Consider the following 25,332-nt stretch of genomic DNA (forward strand, 5'->3'; position numbering starts at 1 on the left):
ACAAACAAACAGTTGAAATAACTACATTAAAAAAATTTTTTTTTGTGAATTTCTATTCTCTTTACTGGTCACTGTTCCCCAATCCCCACCCCAATCAAGAGCTCTGAGGCAAAGATAGGGACTGAAACCAGCAGGTCTTGTTTTAAATGATGCTTGCAGCCAATCCAAGAGCTTCCTCCTCATCATACAGTTAGCTGCGTAGAACCAATTACAGAATGTCTACTTATGCTCCAGTCTCTCCAAGGCACAGCCATTTTATGTCATCACCACTTTCCCCAAAACTGGGGTCTAGTGTCTCCTCATGGAGAAATACCGTTAGAAGTTCTCTCTTGAGGGGCAGAGTCAAGATGGAGGAGTAAGAGCAGGTCCTCTGCACGGCTCTGGCTTCCACCTTCCCCAATCCATGTAAAAGGGGACTCTGAAAAACTTTGGAGCTGCAGACCCCACAAAATGACACAGAGAAGCTAACCTCCTGCTGAGGACAGCCTGGCAGGCCGGCAGCAAGAGGCCAGCACAGCAGAACCCAGGCCCGCGTGAGCTGGAGGCTTTAGCCCCAGGGCGGGTCTGACCAGCCAACAGCCAGAGGGACTCCAGATCACCAGCAGCTGTGGCTGTTTCCAGATTCATGAACACATAGATGCGAAGGACAAAGTGAGAGGTCAGTGCATTGTGGATTTGGGACCAGTACTGGGTCGCTGTGCCATGTTGCAGCTTCAGCTCCTGGCCTGCAGACTGTAGGGGGACCAAGCGCCAGTCTGAGGGATAATCACTCTTGCTTTAACCTGCTTAGATCTGGACTGCGGTCTAGGGTGGAGGTTCTGGAGTGTGTGACCAGCTTGCCAGAGCGCATGGAGGCATCAGAGAGGGCACCCAACTAATACCTCCAGCAGCTGAGAAAGCCCCAGTGTTTGGGATGAAAGCTCCCCTGTCTGGTGGCAGAGTCCTACTGTGGCAAAAAGCCCAGGGGTCAAGTGACTGAGGGGCAACATGACCAGGAAAAGGAAGCAAAACAAACAGAAGATTCCAACATTAGACTCCTATTTTAGGGACAAAAAGGATCAAAGCATGGAAAAGGAGGAAGACAGTGAAGTCAGAACTCCTGCACCAAAAGCTACAAAGGAAAATACGAGCTGGTTACAGGCCATAGAGGACCTTAAGAAGCAGACAAGAGAAGTGGAGGAAAAATTGGGAAAAGAAATGAGAACGATGCAAGAAAATTATGAAATGAGAGTCAACAGCCTGACTGAGGAAAATTACACCTTAAAAAACAGACTAATTCAATTGGCAAAAGAGGCTCAAAAAGGCAATGAGAAGAAGAATGCTTTAAAAAGCCGAATTTGCCAGATGGAAAAAGAATCTCAAAAGCTGAATGAGGAGAATCATTCCCTCAGATTTAGAATGGAGCAAAGGGAAGCTAGTGACTTTAAGAGAAATCAAGACGACGTTAAACAGATCCAAACAAATGAAAGAATAGAAGGCAATGTGAAATATCTCATGGGAAAAACCACTGACCTGGAAAATAGATCCAGGAGAGATAATTTAAAAATTATTGGACTACCTGAAAGCCATGATCAAAGTAAGAACCTAGAAATCATCCTCCAGGAAGTTCTCAAAGAAAACTGACCTGATGTTTTAGAACCAGAGGGCAAAATAGAGGTTGAAAGAATCCACTGATCACCTCCTGAAAAAGGATCCCAAAATGAAAACTCCTAGGAATATTATAGCCAGGTTCCGGAATTCCCAGATTAAGGAGAGAATATTACAAGCAGCCAGGAAGAAACAATTTGAATATTGTGGAAACACAATCAGGATAACCCAGGATCTGGCCAGCTTCTACACTGAGGGATCAAAGGGCTTGGAATATGATATTCTGGAGGTCAAAGGAGCTGGGATTAAAACCAAGAATCACCTACCTGGCAAAAGTGAGTATCATATTTCAGGGGAAAATATGGTCATTCAGTGGAATAGAGGACTTTCAAGCATTCTTAATGAAAAAACCAGAGTCGAATAGAAAATTTGACATTCAGATACAAGAAGCAAGAGAAGTTTGAGAAGGTAAACAGGGAAAAGAAATCATAAGCCACTTATCAAAGTTGAACTATTAACATTCCTACATGGAAAAACGATCATTGTAACTGATGAAACTTTTCTCAGTATGAAAATAGTTGAAGGGAATATAATATATATATATATATATGACTATATCGGAGGGTATATGGGCATATGAATACATATGTGAATGTGTGTATAGATGTTTACAGGTATACATAGATAAAGGGCACAGGGCCAATTTAATAGGAAGGGATGATACTTATAGGGGGAAATTAAGAGGTGAGAGGAATATAATGAGAGGAGATGGAGGGAGACAATGGAGTAAACTATTTCATATAGAAGAGGCAAGGGAAAATGGTTACAATGGAGGGGAAGAATAGGAAGGCAAAAGGGAATGGGTCAACCTTATTCTCACTGAACCTGGCTCGGGGAGGGAATGACATACACACTAAATAGGGTATCTCACCCTACAGGAGAGAAGGGGGAAGGGGATGAGAGGGGGGAAGATGGAAGGGAGAGCAGGCTGGGGGGGAGAGAAGGTGGAAGCACGCACTTTTGAAAAGGGATGGGATCAAAGTAGAGAATAGAACAAGTGGGTGGTGGGATAGGAGAGAGGGAAATATAGTCAGTTTTTTACAATATATCTACTATGTTATGTTTTAATTAATGTTTTGCATTAACTACACATGTACAATCTATACTGAACTGCTTATCTTTCCAGTAAGGGTGGGTGACAAGGGAGGAAGGGAATGAATCTGGAATTCAAAGTTTTAAAATCAAATGTTAAAAATTATATATAATATATATACATACTATTATTAATACTATCTTACATGTAATTGGGAAAGAAGATATACAGGCATAGAGACAGAGCATAGAGATCCACCATGCCCTACTGTAAAAGTCGAAGGGGGTATGGGAGAAGATATGGGAGAGAGCAGATTGGAGGAGGGGATATCCTGTCAGACTGCTATTTTGGGGTGGTAGGTAGGGGAAAAATGGTGAGAAAATTTGTAACTCAAAATCTGGTGGAAATTAGTGATGTAAATCAGAAGTTAATAAAGCATTTGAAAAATTAAAAAAAAAGTTATCTCTTCATGTGCCTAAGGTAGCTCAGTGGTACACTGGACAGAGTGCCAGGCCTAGAGTCAGGAAGACTCATTTTCCTAACTTTAAATGTGGCCTTAGAGTCTTCCTAGCTGGGTGACACTGGACAAGTCACTTAACCCTGTTTGCCTCAGTTTTTTCATCTGTAAAATGAACTGGAGAAGGAAATGGCAAACCACTCCACTATCTTTGCCAAAAAAAAAAAAATGGGGTCACAATTGGACACAACTGAACAACTTCCTGACTCCAAATGACAGTGACCCTCCAAAAGCACTACAAAATTCTCATAGGGCAATAGGTTTGGAGCTGAAAGGAACCTCAGAGTTCACTTAGCTCAAACAATTCGCCCCAGATCACAAAAGTAATAAACGAGAAAGCCAGGACTCTAATACAGCTCAAGTCCTGCGACTCCAAGTCTCACCCAAGGGCCTTCCCAGTCATCAAAGGATTTTAAAACAATATTCAGCAGAACCTTAATGCTAAGTGCATTTCAATGTATTCTAAAAAGGGTATTTTAAGGTAACCCTTTCTTAAATTGAATTTTCGATTAAACCTAACACTCACTCATCAACCATTCTGCATAAGGAGAACATTACTTTTGGAACAAATGGGTATCACTTCACCCACAAAGAGTAAAGGCTGACAACAGGCTTGGGTTATCACATTGGTCAAACGTTATTGAAAATGGTCTACTTCTAAATAAAGCCTATGAAACAGCTAAGAAGTTAATCAAAAGGGCCTCCATGAACAAAAATCATAGAAACTCACCCAACAATATGGCGACAAAGAAATGTTCAACCAATGGCTAAACCATATGGATGTGTTTATCACAGCAGGGGGGTAGAAGAGCAGCAACTCAGGACCCAGTCATCACCACCAGAAAGTATAGGTAAGTTATCCTTAAGGGTCTGAATACATTGATTAAGTTAGATGTCACAAAGAGAATGCAGAAACTGTGTAGCATCACTGAAATCTGTAAAAATGTGGCATCTAAAAAATATCTAGCAAGTCATGCATGACCTGGTGGCCAAGATTAAACATCAGAAATGCACTACTTTTCATAAATTAAAAGACAACAGATGGCTATGCTACAAATCTAGAGCTCCACACGTTACAGTACTGAAATCAGAGCATCATAACCCATAGAACTGTAGACCACAATTGACAGACCTTGCATTGTTCCATAAAAATTTTAAATGACTTTTTAAATAGATATCGCCATACCAAATACTCATAATTGCCAAGCTACTGGAATAAAAAGCCCAAGGTTCCTATCATCCCCATCACCTTGTAAACCAACTGTAGTTAAACCAAGGATACTTTTGGTGGCTATATGCCGATGATTTTATGCAATTACAAGAAAATTATTTTATTCACCTGTGCAGCAGTCCACAAAACATTAAATACAAAAAGAATAAAAAAAAAGCCCACAGCAACTTCTCAGAACCATTCCTAAGTGAATTCCAAAAAACGATCACAAGATAAAATGATAATAATAACAATACTCTAATGTTGATCTGATGATTTACAGTTTATGAAATACTTCATAAACACATTTGACACTGATGACACTATGAGGAACATGGTCCAAACACTATTAAATCTGTTTTTCAGATGGAGAAAATCAAAGGTCAGAGAGATTAAAGAGATCTGGTAGGCCTGAAAGGAGATGTATATATATAATTACCTCATCTGATCCTCACAACAATCCTGTTAAATAGATGGTGTTATTATCCCCAATTTACAAATAAGGTCATCAAGGCTCAGAGAGATTAAGAGACTCAGAGTCTCACAGCTCTCTGGGTGTCGAAGGCGGGATTTGAACTCAGTCTTCCTGACTCCAAGGTCACACAGCTAAGTGGCAAATGTGGACTTACTTCTGACAGGGTAACAAGTTGCTGTGGTTCATTCATGTCCAACTCTTCAGGACCCCATCTGGGGTTCTCTTGGCTAAGATACTGGAGCGGTTTGGCATTTCCTTCTCCAGGTCATTTTACAGATGAGAAAACTGAGGCAAACAGGGTTGAGTGCGTTGCCCAGGGTCACCCAGCTAGTAAGTGTCTGAATCAGGTCTTCCTGACTTTAAGCCCAGCACTTCATCCACTGACTCAACTAGCTTGCCTCCCAGGCTAGGCAAACAAGAAGACTAGAGTTCCGAGTTTTTTCTTATGGGCCCTAAATGAAGTTAGTTAGTTCAGACCATTAATCTGTATGATCCTTAATGGCAAGGTCCATGTTTTATTAATCTCTGTATCTCTCACAATGGCTGTCACACATTATATACTCATAAATGTTTGTTGAGGGAATGCTTTTTCAAATTAAAGTACCTTGGGGTCATCTACAAACTCTAAAGTCTGCACATCCGGAAAAAGGAAAGAACAAGAAACGGATGGGGTTGGAGAGGAAGGCCATGTAAGAAAATGCCATCCAAGCTGAGACAGGAGGCACTGTGGCCAAACTCAGGTAGAAAAGGATCCCTGCTAGCTAAAAAAACACCAAATTAACATTATTTTTATTGGACTGTATTTTTATGTATTTTGTTAAATATTTCTCAATTACATTCTAACCTGGTTCAGAACTGACAGAGAGTTATGATACCTCTGGCCTAGTGGGTAAAGTGTTGAACAGAGTTATTAGTGAGATCTGCTATGGACACTATCTGTGTGATCACGGGCAAGTCACTCCATCTCTCTGCCTCAGTCTCCTCATCTGTAAGTGGCAATGATGCATCTCACAGGGCTGCATTATGAGGTTCAAGAGTGTAAAGAGCTTTACAGACTTTCAAGAGCTGGGTAAATATCAACTGTTATTAGGATAGGAAGGTAGAATGTAAGCTTCTTGAGGGCAGGGTCTGTTTTTGTCTGCATATCCCTAGCACCTCACACTGTAACTGACATATAGTAAGGCAACTTAAGAAATGCTGGCTGAAGGAATGAATGTATATATAAAGAAAGGGGCGAGATAACAATTCTTTTCAAGAAACAGAAATTCAGTGACCCCTAAAATAAGAAAGACTTTCTAAGATAAAAAAAAAACTTCCTACTACGGTTTCCCAGCTATTCTACTAAAACTGGCTCAATGTTTACTATACCAAGGGTGAAAAATCTCACTTTTAAATCATAAACCCCAAAAGCAATAAAATGACATTCAATAAGAAAATCTCAATCCCCCAAACTGCTAACTTCTAGGTCATTCAAATAAGCTGTCAAGACAGAAATGATTAATTCATCACCAATTAGTCACAGCCAATACACCTTTCAAATTCAGGATTTCTTTTTAAAACACCAGTAGACTAATCATTTAACAGGACAGCACTATTGCATAGCGCACCATAAAACCAGGGCTGTTAAATGGACTAATATAGGGGTAAGACTGAGAAACCTACATTAGTGTGATTTCTAATGTTACTGTACTTATTCCCTTTATTTCAGCACAAATATCAGTTCCACAGAAAATATCACATGCACAACCCTGTTGACAAATACATCCAGCTGATCCTACAGAACTCAAATTAAAGACAGGTGCCACTCCCTGCTATATCCCTTTATGGCTGATATGGTCTCACCCAAGGCTTCTCCTCTCCATACATTCTCCTTCTACTCATCTACTCCCTCCCAAGGGCTCAATTATCATCTCCCTGCAGATAGCTCCCAAATCTCCATATCCATCCCTGATTTCTCCCTAGAGCTCTACATCTCAGTTATCTGTTGGATGTCTCCATGTAAATGGCCCACTGGCACCTGAAACTTAACATGTCCTAAATTAAATTCATTATCATCTACCTTAAGTCATTCTCCTCTCTGAACTGCCTCTCATTAGGATTTTTTTTACTCCAGACAGTCATAGCAAGGTAAAATGAAATAATACTGAGTGTGTACTCAGTGCCCATTGTAACATGTGTGATTGTAACATGTGACAAAACCTCTCCTTATCTTAGGTTCTTCATCTTTTAAAATGATATGACTTTTCTGGTTCTAAATGTATGACCCTTCATTCATTCTACCTCCCCCCATCTCCACCCAACCACCTATCAAATCCTTCTGATTCTATCTCTACTGTATCTATCACCAATATTCTTCTCTCCACTTACCCAGCCTACCTCCTAGTTCTAATCATCTCTCACCCAAACTACTAATGGATCTCCTTATATCCAGTCTAATCTTCCTCATGCATAGGTCAGTGTTACCTTCCTGTTCAAAAATCTTCAGCTCTCTACTGTCTAACCTGATAATATGGCAGCAATCTACCTTTTCTGTCTTATATTATCTTCATGTACTCTATTTTCAAGCCAAACAGGGCTATTAGCTCCTATCACCACCACCAAATTACCCTTGCTCTTCCACTTCCTACCTTCATGAATTCATACATCCCTAGAATGAACTCCATCCCCCTCACCTAAAAGTGTTTTCTCTCTCTTCAAACATTTCACGGGCACCTTATCTAGATCTCTCCTTTGTGCACTACTTACATTCTTCCTTGCATTAGATTTCTTCACCTATATGTCTGCCAAAGTGAATGTAAGCTTACTGTGGGAAGATACAGGGGCCAAGAATAAAGATTCTCCTTCATGCCTCAGCCGCAACACAGGCAGAAGTAGGTGCTACAAGGAAGAAATCATAAGATTTAGCCTTGGCCTTCCTCTTGGGCTTATCCCTCTTTCACCCCACCTGCCTACTGATTACCTTCCTATCCAAGGTCCGAGCTTAGGAAAGTTGCCCCACATCACCACAGAACATCACCATTGACCACTTACTCGAGTAAGCTTTTGAAACAAGAACCATTATTAATCTTCAGTCAGCCTCTTGCTTCAAAGGGAGAGAAATTCCAGAGTTGTTCCAACTTTCAACTTTTATTGCTGTGAGATATCAAAAGCTGGATTTTCTTGGGCTTTGTTGTTTCTGTTCATAATAGACCAACTGGAACAGAAGGAACCTCAAAGAGAAGCTTCTCTATTTTACTTCTATAATTCAATTCAACAAATATTTATTGAGTATTGTAGACCCTTCAGGGGTATAGCAGCAACCACACTGGCATACCCAGGATGGCTGCTAGCACAGGTTCTTAGATTTTCTTTACTAGGAAAGACAATTGTTTAAGGGGTCAATCTTTTTTTTTTTAATGCTTTATTAACTTCTGATTTACATCATTCGTTTCCACCAGATTTTGAGTTACAAATTTTCTCCCAGTTTTTCCCCCCACCCATTCCCCCAAAACAGCAGTCCCACATGATATCCCCACCTCCAGTCTGCTCTCTCCCATATTTTCTCCCATACCCATTTCGACTTTTCCAGTGGGTCTCTACAGGCCTCAGTGCCTGTACATCCCATTTCTTAATTACATGTAAGATGGTATTAATAATAGTATATATATATATATATATATATATACACACACACACACACACATATATATATATATATTTGAATATTTGATTTTAAAACTTTCAATCCCAGATTCATTCCCTTCCCCCCCTGCCACCCACCCCCACTGGGGAGACAAGCAGTTCAGTATAGGTTGTACATGTGCGGCTAATGCAAAACAATAACATAGCAGATATATTGTAAAAGACTGACTACATTTCCCTCCCACCCGTTCTATTCTCTACTTTGATCCTGTCCCTTTTCAAAAGTGGGTACTTCCAACTTCCCTCCCCCCAGCCTCATCCCCCCTCTCATCCCCTTGCCCCCCATTCTCCTGGAGGGTGAGATCCCCTATTTAGTGTGTATTTCCCTCCCTCCTCAAGCCAGATTCAATAGGAATAAGGTAAGGGGTCAATCTTTTTAAATCACATTCACTAGTTCAGGGGAAAAGTCAACACCCTGAACTTCAGAGAAAATAGAAACAGAGAAATAAAGACCAACAGACAGTGCTCTGAATCAAAGCAATATTGCTATACACTTTACATACATCCCTGGATTGAAAGAGCAGGTGAGGAGCTCTGAATATAGGTCACTCAGAATCTTGACCAGGGAATCACAAGATCCTTATCGTATCGTGAGTGAGCCCTCAAAGCAAAATATCAAGCAACCCCCCCACCCCCACCTCCCCCACACACACTTCTCAGAGCCAGAAGGCATCACAACCTTGGTGACTCAGTGCCTAATTAGAAATTAGCAAAAGGTGTGAAAGCCTTTCTACAAGCAAGCCTCCCCTAAGCAAGCTTCCCTTATTAATGGGCCTATTAATAGGAGGGGAAGATCTTATATCCCATTACAAGGGACATTACAAGGAGACACAAAAGAAGAGAACCTAGTCCATACCCTCAATGACCTTTACAATCAAAACAGAGAAAATGACAAATTACGCAAATAAGCAATAGATAAGGAAAAGATGTTATAATGGCCAGAAAAGAAAGGGAAAATAGTGGAGGGATTCATATTTGTGGATCATATTTGGTTAGACAGAGCAAAAAAGGTGTCATGTGGGATGAATCTTAAGGATAGATAAGATTTTCAAAAGGCTGAAGTGGAGGGGGGGGGTAAGGAGGGGGCGGAAGGTGGTGGTAAAAGGCTAGTCCATTTCAGAGAGGAAACAGCAAAAGGAAAAGGGAAGAAAATCTGAGGTACCAACAGAAAGGGGAATGTAATCCAGTTTGGCTGAATGACAGAGCTTATTTTGGTGAATAATAAACCTAGAAAAAATAAGTTGCAAGCATAATGTGGGTATCACTGAATGGCATTCTGAGGAGTTTGGACTTTAATTTAGCCACCACTGTAGGATTTGTATACCTGGTTACAGGTCTGATTTCTTTTAGGACGACAGTGCAAGGTAAATACCTGGACACCAGTCTGTTTCTGGAGGGTTTAGGGAAAGAGAGAGGGAATGAGATAGGCTAAATGTCTCCTTTTCTATTACTGGGTGGTTGTTACCACAATCCACTTCCACCACCAATCTCCCATTTGCAACCAGGATAAGATGATACTGCTCTCATTCACCAGTCCTGACAGAAACACAAAGAGAAAGGGGTCTGGACTTAATTCTTATTTATCCAATCCCCCCAAATCAACAGGTCATTAAGCTTCTCTCTGTCCAAAAATCCCCAGTTTAGCTCAGTTTTCCTACAGAGAAGAGGTGGTTTCTATTTTATTATAAAACTTACAGAGCAAGAAAGAAAGAAAAAGAAACACGCCTTTCAAGCCTAGAGCAAAATTTCACAAAATACAAATTGGGAATTCCTGGAAGCACCATAAAGTCTTGTCAGGATCTTAGACTCAGTCAATGGACAAGCATTTATTAAGTGTTTCCTATATCCAATATACAAGCATTTATTAATCACTTCCTATGTGCCTGGCATAGGCTGGTCCCCGAGGATGCAAATACAAAAACAAAACGACTCCCACCCTCAAAGATCTTGTATTCTGCGGAGTGGAAATAATCCATTCATAGAGAAGTAAATATGATATATACAAAATAAATACAAAGGGGCTACTAACAACTAGGGGAATCAGGAAAGGTGTCTTAAAGGTGGTGGCACTTCAGTCATGCCTTGAAAGGAGCTAGGAGATCCAATGGGCAGGAGAACACGCCAGAGACAGAATGTTACTTATGAGGAACAGCAAGGACTCTGGCTTGGCTGGGATGTAGAGATCATAACAGAGAGCAAGGTTTTAATCAACCTGGAAAGCCTAGGATCATTACAGCAATAATAACAGTAACAGCATAGTAATAATGGCTGGCATCTGTACATTATTTTAAGGTTTACAGAGAGATCTTCTCAGACCTGAATAATTGAGAGAAGAATAGCACATGATTCAGCCAATAATGCAAGTTTTTTTTTCTCACAAAAGAAAAACTTGCTATAATTTATGGATTTATTTTAATAAACTAAATGCTAATTACTATTTTTTCTAAAACTAAGGTGTAGTCAAAATATTATGAAGCTGGCTACAAGATGACACATTTTACAGCCACAGCAATTCTCATACTCCCATCAATAAAATTAACATGTTTGTGAGCTGTGCTAATTGTAGGATTACAATGAACAAAAACACAGATCCTTAAAGTATTTTAATAAAGGATGTCACAGTAGTTAAAGGCAAGATCTACAGAGCATACCAAGAGTCATGGACATACCGTCTTCCCCTCAATTCAACTGTTTTTAAACCCCTACTTAAGTAAATATTCACATGAGATGATGGCTGTAAGGCACTCTGGGCATCAGTATGACACAACTAGCAGCCTGCTCAAGTCATGCCCCAGCTTCCCCTACTGCCTCTAGGATCCAACACAAACTCTTCTAAGTAGCATTTTAAAAGTCCTTCCCCACCTGGTTCCTGCCTCTAAGATCATTATACTTTCTTCCTCCTATGTTTGAGCTTAACTGGGATGCTTGCTGGTCCCTGATGATGACATTCCACTTTCCACTTGGGCTTTCATTTACACTTTCCCAAAGGCCTGGAATGATCTCCTTCCTTGCATGTACTTCTGGCAACCCCAGGCTCCCTTCAGGGCTTAGCTCCAATGAAAGTTTCTTTCAGAAAGGACTTTCTAGATTACCCCCCAGCTATTAATCCTCCTCATTACCAAAATAACTTTGTATTAATTGTGTGTGTGTGTGTGTGTGTGTGTGTCTACATCCTGTATTTATCCCATCTGGGAACACACTGCATCTTGACCTTTTTCCTTTGAGGGCAGAGGCTGTCTTATTTTGGTATCTGTATCCTGTGGCTTGTTGATTTAATATTATGATGATCATACTTTCCCTTCCACTCTCAGGAAAACCTTTTATTCTTTTCACCTATAATGTTCTCAGACATTTAAAATCCCATTCATGACTTGTGCTATAAGAAATGGTGAGCAACATCATTTCAGAAAAACCTGGAAAGATTTATATGAACTGATGCAGAACGAAGCAGAAGCAGAACACCATACATAGTAATAGCAATATTGTACAATGATCAGCTGTGAATGACTTAGCTATTCAAAGGAATACAATGATTGAATACAATTTCAAAGGACTCATGATGAAAACTGCTATTCACCTCCAGAGAAAGAACTGATGGAGTCTGAATTTAGATCAAGGCATATGATTTTTCACTTTATTTTTTTTCCTTTGTTCTGTTTTTTCTTTTATAACATGACTAATATGGAAAAATATTTTATATGACTGCACATACATAACTGACATCAAACTGCTTACTTCTTTGGGAAGGAGCAAGTGGCAGGGGAAGAGTGGGAGAAAATCTGGAACTTAAATTTTTTTTAACATTGTTAAAAATTGTCTTTACACATAATTGGGAAAAATGAAATGCTATTTATTAGTATTATTATTATTACTATTATTATTTTTGCTTTTTGAAGGGCAGCTGGGGTTAAGCGACTTACCCAAGGTCACATGGCTAGTAAGTGTTAAGTGTCTGAGGCCGGATTTGAACTCAGGTCCTCCTGACTTCAGGGTCCATGCTCTATTAACCTCGCCATCTAGCCACCCCCAATTTATTTTTTTTAAAAGGAGAATTGTACAAAATAAAATCCCATTCATAGTTTCCAAGCAAGCCATCTCTAGCTTGAGCACTACCAGTCCTAGAGCAGGAATTCTTAGCCTGTGGTCTGTGAACTTGTTTTTTAATATGTTGATACCTGTATTTCAATATAATTGTTCTCCTTCATAAACCTATGGATTTTATTTTATACATTTACAAACACTATTCTGAGAATGGGTGCACAGGCTTCACCAGCATGGCTAAGGAGATTGTGATACATAGGAAAGTTTAGGGCCCATCCTATAGGATTCTCTCCTCTAGCCTGAATTAACAGGTTTGTTGTTTTTTGTTTTTTTAAAGGAGCAAAGCCTTAGAGGCAGCTAGATGGCTCAGTGTATAGAGCACTGCTCCTGGAGTAAGGGGGACCTAAGTCCAAATGTGATCTCAGACACCTGACACTTACTAGCTGAGTGACCTTGGGCAAGTCACTTAACCCCAACTGCCTCCCCTCCCCACCTCCAAAAAAAAAGTTAAAAAAAAATAAGGAGCAAAGCCTTGATGCTTCCCCATGATTAGAATCTACTAATCCTTTTTTCTATTATTAAAAGGCAGCTCAACTGTCATGGTGACATTCTACATTTCCCTGCCCCCCCCCATCCCTTTCCACATAAGAAGAGAAAAAAAAACCACAGGAACTCTGCAAATCTGGAAGAGATAAAGTAAAACCCCTTCTCTTTTGCTCGACTCCCAGTCAGGAAAACAATTTCCTTAGCAACCAAGCTACTGATCCTGGGAGCCCAGTGGACAGCACTGGGCCTGGAGTAAGGACAAGCTGAATTCAAATCTGGCCTCAGATACTCACCAGCTTTGTGATTCTGAACAAGTCATTTTACTTGTTTGCTTCAGTTTCCTCAACTGAAAAATGGGGGGTAATAATAGCACCCTCCTCTCAGGGTTGTTGTGATGATCAAAGGAGATAATATTTGTAAAGTGCTTTGCATAGTACCTGACCCCTACATAAATGTTTATTCCCTTCAGTTAACCACTTATCTATCAATACTCTATCTGCAGTGAATCACGGCGTTTCATTCATTAACCTATATGATCTATGTTTAAGAGCATCTGTTCTGAGATGGGCACCAGAAGGGATACAAAGTTTAAGTGACACACAGTCCCTGCTCTCATCAATCCTTGAACACAAAAAGGGAATGAGAAACAAACAGGGATAACAGTAATACAGACTATTTTATAAGAGTGTTAGAGACTTGTAAAATAAAGTCCTATATAAGGTCCAAGGAAGAAGGTTGTCCCCAATATCTTTTCTCTGTCCCTCTTTTCCTTTTTCCTTCCCCCTTCTCTCTCTTCTCCCTTTTTCTCTTCTCTTCTTTCTATTCTTCTCTCCTCTTTCCTATTCTCTTTTCTCTCTCTCCCTCCTCTCCTATCTTTCTCCTCTCTCCCTTCTCTTTCTCTTCTCTCCTCTCTCTCTTCTATTCTTCTGTCTCTTCTCTCCCTGAGAGCAGGGGCTGCTGTGTTTCTGTCTTTGCATCTCTAACACAGAGCCTGGAACACAGGAGATGCTTAATACGTGCCAGCTGAATAGAATTCTTCTTCCCTTATCCAAACGACCTGTTTACCTGCTATGACCCGGGGCTGAGGCTGTTCTTGTCTCCAGGTTACTTCCTACCCTCCCAGCCTCTGCTTGGGTCAAAATCTCGCCCTGCTCTGATCGCCATTTCCTGGGAAAGGCTCGTCTGTGGGTGTCTCCACTTCCTACCTGGCTGCCTACTTTGTAATGAAAAAGCCCCTCTAACTGTGTATGGCCTTCCTGGATTTCTATCCTGCTGCCCGCAGTGACTGGACCCCCCCTTGTTAAGCACTTCTCTGGACCTCACTTTCTTCAGTAAGGTAAGGTGTCTAGATAACCTAGGGGCTGTCTTTCTGTTCTAACTCTTATGGCTGGGCAGTCCTGGTCCCAGCCCCAGTGCCTCACACCCCACCAAGCAAAGGGTTTTCAAGAACAGCCCACATGCTACAACTTGTTCAGTCAAACACAGGAGAAAGGTATAATGGAAGGAGAACAGCAGGAGAGGGACTAATACACTGACTTAACATACAAATACATGCCTTTGGGCATTAGCTCACAGCTCTGCCTACCTCGATCTATGCATGAGGGGCCTAGACCAACAGGTTCACACCTAAGTGCTTCTGCCTAAGTGTGCTCCCCATTATAGGTCATGGTGAAGGAGATGGCAAATCCGGCAGTTTCAGCCTCACCAAGTGAGTTAATGACTGGATGAAACTACTGATGTTTTCATTTAGTCAGTGATCCAGCCAACAAGCATTTATTAGGCATTAACTGTGTTCTGGGCACCGCACTAAACTATGAGCACACAAAGAAAAGCAAACACATGTCCCTGGCTCAGGAGAAAAGTCAGGGTATCATCTACACAGAGGTCATAGCTGAGCTAGCGAGGTCACAAGCCTCAGTGCTAACTGTGAAGGGCTGGGGCAGGAAGCCTCCCACAGAGCCTTGGGGACCTCCGGGGCTATGGGGTGCAACTCAGAGGCAGAACCCAAGAAGGGCTTGTCTGGTTTTTAAGCAAGGCTGGGGGGGGGGGAACTTCTCGGGCTCATTCTGGTCTGCCGCCTTCTAATCTCAGGAGGCGCACATATCCAAGATGGCATCCCTTGTTCCTGTGGGGGGCCAACACCCACATCTATGACGTTCAGCTTCTCACTTTACAGCCCAAGCAGGTCAGTGACTGACAGAATGAGCAAGCTTGGTGTCTGCTATCTCCTACCTCTGTGACCTCAGGTACAGATGAGGCCCCTCACAGCTCCGGGCCTTATTTTCCGCATCTATAAATCTAAGAAGCTGGACCACTAGGTGGAGCAATGTATAGAGTTCTAGGTCTCCAGTCAGCAAGATCCAAGTTCAAATCCAGCCTCAGACATTACTGGCTATGTGATTTCCTGGGCCGATCACTTCACCTCTATCTACCTCATTTTCCTCAACTGTAAAATGGCACCTACCTCCCAGGGTTGTTGTGAGGATCAAATGATATTTTATAGTGCTTAGCACCTTGTCTGGCATACAGGAGGCACTAAATAAACTCTTATTTCCTCACCCCTCCCCTGGATAGAGTGTTGGACCTGGAATCAGGAAGAACTGAGTTCAAATTCACCACATAGTAGATACTATATAAATGCTTGTTTCCTCACCACTTCCCAGGATAGAGTTTTAGACCTAGAGTCAGGAAGATCTGAGTTCAAATCTGGCCTCAGATACCTGCTAGCTGTGCAACCCTAGGCAAGTCACTTAACCTCCATCTGCCTTTGTTTTTTCATCTGAAAAATGGGGACAGAAACAGCACCTACCTCCTAAGGTTGCTGTGAGGTTCAAATTAAATATTTGTAAAGTGTTATACAAACCTTAAAACACCATATAAATGTTAGTTATCATTAATATTAGCTATTATGTTTCCCTGTTCAGCTGCTGATTATTTGCCCTCTCTATCCTGCTTCCTAAAAGCGATCTTTGGCAGGGAGACTTTCAGGTTTCACGGTACAATAATGTCCAGCAGCATGGGGCCAGACCAAATATCACTGGCTGAGCTACACAGGGAGAGCAGATCAGAGAACAGACCAAAGGATTTAAGGCTCTCTGCTGCACAAAGTGTCACATGATGGACAAGAGACTGACCACCCAACAGACCAGGGAACCAACAGAGTGGTTCCCCTGGAACCATAAATATCTGATCTGAAAGTCAAAGATTTGATGGGGTGAGAACAGTGTCTCATCAGAAATGCATCCTTCCCTTCAAATACTCCAATCAAACGGGAATGTCTGGGCAAGACACAAAATGTCAAGTATGTAGCTGTCCACTCTGGAGTTCTAGATCTGTGTCTGCATCATGATTCAAGTACATAATGTGTATGGAAAATTAAAAATAAACATTATTTTAGCAATTAGTGGATAATAATGGGCAAAGGGGAAAGCAAGAGGCACAGAAAGTGAAGGAGAGTCTGCCATCCTCCGCTATCAGACAGAAGGCTTGGGGGCAGAGAGCCATTACTACAGCCATTACTACTACTGAATGATGCAAAAGGACATATTATTGGAGTTCAGAAGGACCTAGGTTCCAATCCTATGAGTGCTACTTACAGCTGTATGACCTTGAAAAAAGTGACTTAAGCTTTCTAGATTTTAGTTTCCTCATTTGTAAAATGGTAATAACAATTAAAAAAATAACCGTAAGTACTGTTTTATTTATTCCTCATTTGTAAAATAGTAATAACAAAAATAACTGTAAGTATTGTTACACATATATTATATAGCACTTTAAAGTTTGTGAAGTGTTTATATATATGTATGTGATATATCTCATTTGTTAATAAAATTAAAATAAGATATTTGAAAATAAAATGAGGAATTAGACTAGATAATATCTATACTCCCTTCTAGCTTTATGATCATCTGAGGGCATACAATGGAATTAAATCACAGCATAAAGCACTTGTTAAAATATGGGACAATATGATTCCAAAGAAGTTTTTCAAATAAGCAGCAATCAGATCTGAAATTCATGTCTTCCAGATCTGTTTGCAACAAGCCTGCTAGGCACCTGAGAGATGCCAATCTACACACTGAGAATCTTCAAAATCATCACTTCAGCAAATTGGAAACACTTCTGCGCAAATTATGTATAAGATATTTTAATATACATGTGTATGTATATATTGTGTATAATAAATTTATATATGTAAATGTGTGTATATATACATATATATATATATATATATATATTTGCCTCCTCAAAACACCTAGCTTCCTAATAAGTGCATAAGTATACTCATCCTACCAGTGTATTAGCAAACATGGCTCCTGACTCCTCCAGGCATCCTAATCTGACCCAAAACTTGTGACCCGAGAGCTGATTCAGATGGGGCAGTGGGAGAAGAGTTCTGTTGTCTCCTGCTGCTCTGGATGCCCAAGTGATGAAAGCAGGAACTTTCCATCCTTCTCTTATAAAGAAAAGGCTTAAGAGCAGAGAGCCATTACTGTTCCCTCAGGCCCCCCACCCTTCAAGGAGACAGTAAGGCATAATAAAAAGAGCCCTGGGTTTGAAATCACATAACTGGGATTCAAATCTCATCTCTGCCATTTTGGTCTAATCTTGGCCATCTGTAAAATGTAGAAGTTGGACAAGACAATCTCTATCTATCATATATTCCACTAGCACTGGGGATCCAGATTCCTCAAGTACGCCACTGGAGAATGATATTAGAGACAACAAGCCATAGTAGACACAACACAGAACTTGCAATCTTGAGTTCTAATCTTACCTCAGACACTTCCCAAATCTATAACCCTGAACAAGTCACTAAACCTCAGTTGCCTCAACCCTAAAATAAGGATAATAAGCACCTACCTCAGAGGGTTCCTATGAGTATCCAAAGAGATGATGCGCACAAAGCAACTTTGTAAACCTCACAGTACTACATAAATTATTATGCTATATGACATTATTATTATTATTATTATTAAGGCTAAAGGCACTGAAGATAATTTGGCTCATTATTTAAACCTTTTACAGAAAAATAAAGTAAAAACTAATTCACTAAAATAATAACGAATGATGAATAAAAAATAAAAACAATTACAAAAATAAACAAAATAAAAATATAAATTTACAGAAAAATTAAAATGAATTAAAAACAACAACAACTAGAAAAGCTTGGTGACTTGTTGAATCTAAGCCAGGGAAACAGAGTGAAAGAACTTCATGCTTCTGAACTGCCACAAGCACTCTGTAAGCATTCTACCTGACAGTAACTACCTTTATGAATGTTTTAAGGAATCTCATCTTCATGCGTAGAATTCGCACTATTAACTCCCCACTGATGATGCAAAATCAGGTAATCTTTCATGCTTCGGTGATATGCCAGACACTGAACTTTCAGACTCCAGTTGGTCTATGATGAACTTGATCTTTCACCTTTAACAAAAACTCTCTCATAAGTGTAATTTTAAAGTTAGTAATGAGAACTTCATTTGCTTTCCAAGCAGACAGAAAACCTTTTTGAAATACACTCTGGCTGCCGTGACCTTGGTCTAAGACTTAAAGAGTTCACCTCATGTAATAATTTTCTTTTCCCAGGAGACACCTGAGGTTTCCTTTGAAAAGACTGGGGAACTAACCCGGAGATGGAACTGAAAACACATATATTTCCAACTCATTACCTTCCTGCTTCAAGGAGATCAAGGATCAAAGCTGATCGACTATCAATGTTTACAAATAGTCTGATTTGCCAATGAAAATATGCCAATAAAAGTGCAAACAGAAATATTTCCTTCCTTTCAGTCAAATACTCAAAGAAGGGTAAGAAAGGAGAGAAAGTGTTGAGTTTGCGGGTTTTTTAAATTTAATTTGTTTCAACAAATATACTTCTCTCCCTCCCACTGCTATCCACTCACTTCCCACAAACACCCACATACACACAATGAAAAACAAAAACAAAAACCTTGTAACAGATATGTGTAGTTGAGCAAAACAAATCCCCACCATGTTTATATCTAAAAAAATATATGTCTCCATCAAATTCTGACTCTGTCAACTGTCAGGAAATATGTAGCATGCTACATTGGAATCCCAGCTGGTCCTTGCATTGATCACAGTTCTTGAGTCTCTGAAATTAGTTTGTTTTTTGCAATACTATTATTATATAAACCGTTCTCTTGGTTCTGCTCATTTCCCTCAGCATCAGTTCATGTAAGAATTCCTAGCTTTCTCTGAAACTCCATCATATTCGTATAACAATCTGTTCAAGCATTCCCTAATGGATGACACTCCTCAGTTATAGTTCTTTGACAGCAAAGACCTTACTTTATATATTTAAATGTGCATATCTAGCTTCCCTCCCCTTCCCTCCTCCTTTCCTTCCCCTTTTGGTTTTATTTTCCCCAAAATTTTAACTCTGAATTTATCAACATTAATAGCACTATATTTTAAAGTGATACACAGGGGCGGCCAGGTGGCACAATGAGTAAGAGCGCTGGCCCCGGCGTCAGGAGACCTGGGATCGGTTCCGGCCTCAGATACTTGGCACCCACACAAAATAACTGGCCATGTAACCTTGAGCAAGTTACTTAACCCCAATTGCTTATAAAAAAAAAGTGATACACATAGAGAAAGTTTTCAACAAGCACATATCTAGGCACAATTTGTTTCAAGCTATACTGAGACCTATTGCAAGATCCAAAAAGGTATAGGACTTGTTATCGGTGCTCCAACTACTTAGCTCCTATTTTTCTTCTAAGTGCTTTGTACATATGTGCATTTATACAGTTCATAACTGTGATGTATGTTTTTTAATATGCACTTGTCTTCCCCATTAGAAATAGAAGTGTTATTCTTTGTATATATATATATATATATATATATATATATTCATATATTCCCAGCACCTAGGGTTATAAAGGGTGTTTTATAAATTCTTTTTGATTCTTTAAATTTTTTCTTGAGAACAATGATCTTTTGACTACTTTACTGGCACTATTGTATATAAATGGTTTTTCCTTATTTCAGTTAAATATCCCTCAAAATTAACTCTCCTTTTCCAGCAGTACAGCCAATTTACACGGTAATAGGTCAATCTACACACAGAAAAACTAACAAAAACTGTGAAGTTGGGGAAGCTAGGTAGTGCAGTGAAAAGAGCACCGGTCTTGGAGTCAGGAGGACCAGAGTTCAAATCCAGCCTCAGACACTTAACACTAGCTGTGTGACCTTGGGCAAGTCACTTAACCCCAATTGCCCTGCCTTCCCCCCTCCAAAAAAAAACAAAACAAAAACAAAAAACTTCGAAGTTAAAAACACTTTGAAAGAAATATTTCCCAAGAAAAGGAATGGATAGGAAAAACATACCAACCATTTGCTGTATGGTATGACTAGAACTATATTTAAAATATAAAGACACATTCAGAATATGACTAAGTGGATGGAACAAAATCTACTATGCTTCAAGTGACTATAAAAAGCAGAATCTGAAATCAATATCAGATAAGGTAATAAAATAATTGATAACATCAAGAAAGGCAAACAGGGAAACAGCATCACAGATAAAGAAAAAATAACAAAGAAATGAAAGAACACTTATGAGAAACCAAACAAGTTAGTTGCCTATTTCATTTTTATCTTTTAAGAATAATCAATCTAGAGCAAGAAGGAAACCTTAAGAAGTCAAGAAAGGTAAATAGGGAAACAGCATCACAGATAAAGAAAAAATAACAAAGAAATGAAAGAACACTTATGAGAAACCAAACAAGGAACCATTTAAAAATTTTAAATTGTTCCTATATTACATTGATGTAAAGAACAATGTGCTGATAAATATCCTTCAAAAGCTAATATACTTCTAAGTACACTTCAGTGGTACAGAACCAATCATGAGATAGTGCAAGCACTGGATTTATGCAATGTCATTTCATACATATAGTCTTTCAGTCAGAAGCTGTAGAATTAAAGGAGTTCCCCTTCACAAACTACATCATAGCCAAGCTAGACGATCAGGCATTCCTTCAATAGGATACTGTAATCCCCCCCCCCCCCCCCCCCACATACATTTGCAAAAGTTCTTTCAGATTCTGAGAATATTCTCCTCTTCTTCAGAATTCTGGTCTTCCTTCCCTCGGGTGTGACCTCTTACATGAAATCTTCCCTGATCCCCACCACTGGCTGGTTATACTCTCTCCTCAATTTTCCCAGTAGTATTGTTACTTGCCTATAAATTGTATCCTCCCTGTAGAATGTAAGTTAGTTGCCTATTTCATTTTTATCTTTTAAGAATAATCAATCTAGAGCAAGAAGGAAACCTAAGAAGTCATGACAGGTGTAATGTAATGCCAAGGAAAGGCAACTTCCCAAGGTTCAAAATACCAGCATAGGTGCTCTCCATTTTACTCAGTGACAAACCAAGAACAGAGGTCAAAATATGACATCATTCAAAATACAGCATTTACTAAGTGTGATTAAATAATCTCCAAGTACTACCCCACCCCAGGACCTTCCATTCATTCAATCAATTACAAAGTCCCTGTTCTAAATACTACTCCACCCCTAAGCTGTACCTTCATTTAGTCCACCACAAAGTCCCTCTTCTCAAATGGAGATTAGTTTCCAATCTAAGTAAAGTACATTCATTTGTTCAACCATAGAACACAAAAAGGTCAAAAGTTCCCCACTCCTGGATCACAATTGAATCTACCCCAGAGTTACAAGTTTAAGCACAGCACTTAATACCCAAATGGAGGTCTTTTCTTCATCTTGACATGAGGCAAGTTCTCAGCAATCTTAGTTCCTGGGGAGACAAGGCTTAGCAAGGCCACGAGATACATTGCCAATCTCTTCATTGATTCATCCTCTGTCTGCAGAACAGTCCTAGAACCCCTGAAAACATTAGCAAAACCCTCTCCCAGGATTTCTGTAAACATACAACAAGAAAATCCTTCTTCAGGGCTTCTGAACCAACAGAAAGGTTCTCAGACCCCTGCAACAACAGCACTGCCCTTCACCAGTGGACAGTATTCACTCTCTGTCTGCAGGACAGTCTCAGTAGCTCTGAACCAACAGAAAGGTTCCCAGACCCCTGCAACAACAGCACTGTCCTTCACTAGTGGACAGTATTCACTCTCTGTCTGCAGGACAGTCTCCAGACCCCTGCAACAACAGCACTGTCCTTCACCAGTGGACAGTATTCACTCTCTGTCTGCAGGACAGTCTCAGTAGCTCTGAACCAACAGAAAGGTTCCCAGACCCCTGCAACAACAGCACTGCCCTTCACCAGTGGACAGTATTCACTCTCTGTCTGCAGGACAGTCTCAGGAGCTCTTAGCCAACAGCCAGGTTCCAGGACTTCTTCAACAGGACTTTCACCAGTGGACAAATCTGGCAAAACAACATCAAAACAGACAGACAAAGTACCAGCAAAACAGCCATGTCTCCTCAGTCTTTGGCAGCTCTGGGGGCAGGTCTCAAAAGTCCAGGGCAATTCAAAGTAGCCCTCAGCAATCCTCTCAGTCTCTCTCTCTGCCTCCACGAGGGTGCTGCTTCCAAAAAGTTCTTCTGCCTCTCTCTTGTCTCTCCAAAATCTATGTCACCAGCTCCTCCCAGTTCAGGACTCTCTTTTCACATCAACAAGTCCACCCCACAGGTGGGATTAACAAGCTCTGGGTTTTAACACAATCAATTTGAAAACCAAGCCAATACAGGGGGATCTTTATATTCCATTACTATCACAACAGGTAGGTAGAGAAAGGACTTGGAGGCAGAAAACATGAGTTCGAATCAAACCTTAGACACAACTAGATTTGTGACCCTGGGCAAGTCAATTAAACTCTGGGTGCCCCAGTTTACTTTTCTGTTAAAATGAGAATAACAACAGCACCCACCTCATAGGGTTGTTGTGAGTTCACATATAGCTTTTTGAAAACCTTAAAATACTATGCAGTAATAATAACTATCATTATTATGATAGTTTATGTAGGCTATCTCCACATTTTATAGATGAAGGCGCTGAGGCCCAGAAGTGAGAAAATTTACCCAAAGTCACACTGGTTTTAAGTAGCAAAGCCAACTTTGAACCCAAGTGTTCATGACTCCAAATACAACATTCGTGCTCACAGTAGAGGTTTAATAAAGGACTGTTAGAATGAATTGAATTGCTGAACACAAAAGGCTCTTTCATTTCAAATCAATGCAACATATACAGCTTTTGTAGGAATCAAATGAGAAAGAGCCTCTAATTAGAATGACACCTTAAATGCCTATGACATTGGACTTAAAAACACAAGTCACTTTCCCCAGGAATAATTCTCAGAAAGCCTTCTCATGTTGTGACCCCCAAATGGATAACCAATACAGTCGGCAATTAGCAAGAAGCACCAATTCACAGTACTTTCATTAAGACTGCTAATTAGGCAGGGTGAACAGACAAATGTGAAAAGTCACTGTACAAAAATTATGTCTAAGCTATACAATATAATAAACACTGAAGTGATGGTATAATTTCCAACAATACAATAGTGTAATTGGTATGAGATTCATAATTTATTTACTAAATTTAAGTTTTCCCTGACAACATTTTTACTATTAAGGATGTGACTCCTATCATCCTATCCTATTCTCTCTATCACAAATGTCTTACCATTTACATTACTTTGCTTCCTTGTCAGAGCCTACAAAGATTGCTAACTCTTTTCATAGACATATTACAGAAAAAACTTTTAGCCCTTTGACTCACTTTTGGTACATACTCTAAGAAGTCAAAGAAAGTAAGTTCTCATATAACCCCTAAAATTTGTAACATCACTTGTCATGGTAGCAAAAACACACAAAATAACGGAGTACCCCACTTAAGGTAGAATAGTAGAGAAAGCTGAGAGAGATAAAGTAAATATAATGGAATATAACTGTAAATCAATCATAGGAAATACATGGAATTCAGAGAATCCTAGGAGGATATGTATGAGCTGATATAGTAAAGTAAGCAGAACCATGAGGATATGTAATAATGTGAACAAAAATCACACTGAAAGGCAGCTCCCTTTATAGCAGATTCCCAAACTTATTTGGCCTACCACCCCTTAAAAAAAAACAATGACTTGGCAGGCCCCTGGAAATCTACTTTTCTTAACCCTTTAATATTTTTAAAAATTGGCATCCCTTTAGTGGTCTTTTTAAAAATTTGCATCATTTAAAAAAATGACTTTTTAATGGTGTACCTTAAATTTAATAATTTATTATAAATTTGTGGGTTTTTTCTTGCATTGAAATTCTGATGATGCAGTATCGAGTCTTGTAGCCATATGGTATCATATTGTAAACAAGTCATTACACACACACACACACACACACACACACACACACACACATTCCTGCTGATACATGCTGGACTTCCCAATGGGTGGTATGTTTGCCTGCCAACACTTGCTTGTTAATACCTGTCAGCAGACTTGACTACTGATCAGTTATAACTTGCATTTCATGTGTTTATCTGGGCAATAATGTAATCACTTTAACTCTGTTATACAACAGATGAAACATGTATAAAGTTTTTCAAAATTTTCTTCTCTTCTTAAGCTTCCACTGCCCCTCTATTTTTATTCAACACCCCCCAGTTGTACACAAGGCTAATAATACCACCACCACCCCCACTCCTGGATCATTCCAGCACTCTCCAAGGGGTGGTATAGTCCATTTTGGAAACCTCTCCTGCAATGAAAAATCTCGGTATTAAAAAAGATGTGAAACACACTTTCCTCCTCTTAGAAGAGAGGCAGGAGAAATAGGCTGTCATCAAACATGGCCATTTTATCTGTTGGTTTTTCTTAATTCTTTTCTTTATTTCAAGGATGAGCACAGTGTGGGGCCCCAGGGTAATTTCAGGAAATGAACTGACATAAAAAGTAGAAGGTATTAAAAGTGTTTTAAGAACAACCAGGGAAAAATATTTTAAATGATTACAACAATGTGGAAAGAACAAAACCACTGAAACTGAATGTTGTGAAATTATGAAGACCAAACCTGATCACAAAGAAGAGACATGAGGGGCACAGACTTCCTCTTTCTCTACAGAGCTGTGGGGACTATTGGCATGGAATACTGCATATGTCAGACTCAGTTGACGTATTTGGTTAGTTCTGTTGAACTTTTTTTTTTTTTCCAATTCACTGTGATAAGGGATTACTCTC

The 25,332-nt window shown here is 39.8% G+C and overlaps 1 protein-coding gene across 6 annotated transcripts in view; it reads right to left on the minus strand.

Annotated features, from left to right (window-relative positions):
* SLC10A7 (solute carrier family 10 member 7) overlaps positions 1–25,332 on the minus strand; it is a 294,204-nt gene that overhangs the window by 245,183 nt on the left and 23,689 nt on the right. The window contains exon 5 of one of the 6 annotated variants that reach the window (XM_069105479.1): positions 24,731–24,853. The exons of the other annotated variants lie outside the window; for them this stretch is intronic. Coding sequence (XP_068961580.1) covers positions 24,746–24,853 — 108 coding nt within the window. The 3' untranslated portion in view covers positions 24,731–24,745. Of the gene's footprint in view, positions 1–24,730; positions 24,854–25,332 lie in introns of those variants that run through there. 6 annotated transcript variants of the gene reach the window in all.

The sequence above is a fragment of the Petaurus breviceps genome, unplaced genomic scaffold (assembly GCF_028583685.1).
Source record: "Petaurus breviceps papuanus isolate PSGF00001 unplaced genomic scaffold, PetGlider_PUasm1.0 76, whole genome shotgun sequence".
Lineage (NCBI taxonomy): Eukaryota > Metazoa > Chordata > Mammalia > Diprotodontia > Petauridae > Petaurus > Petaurus breviceps.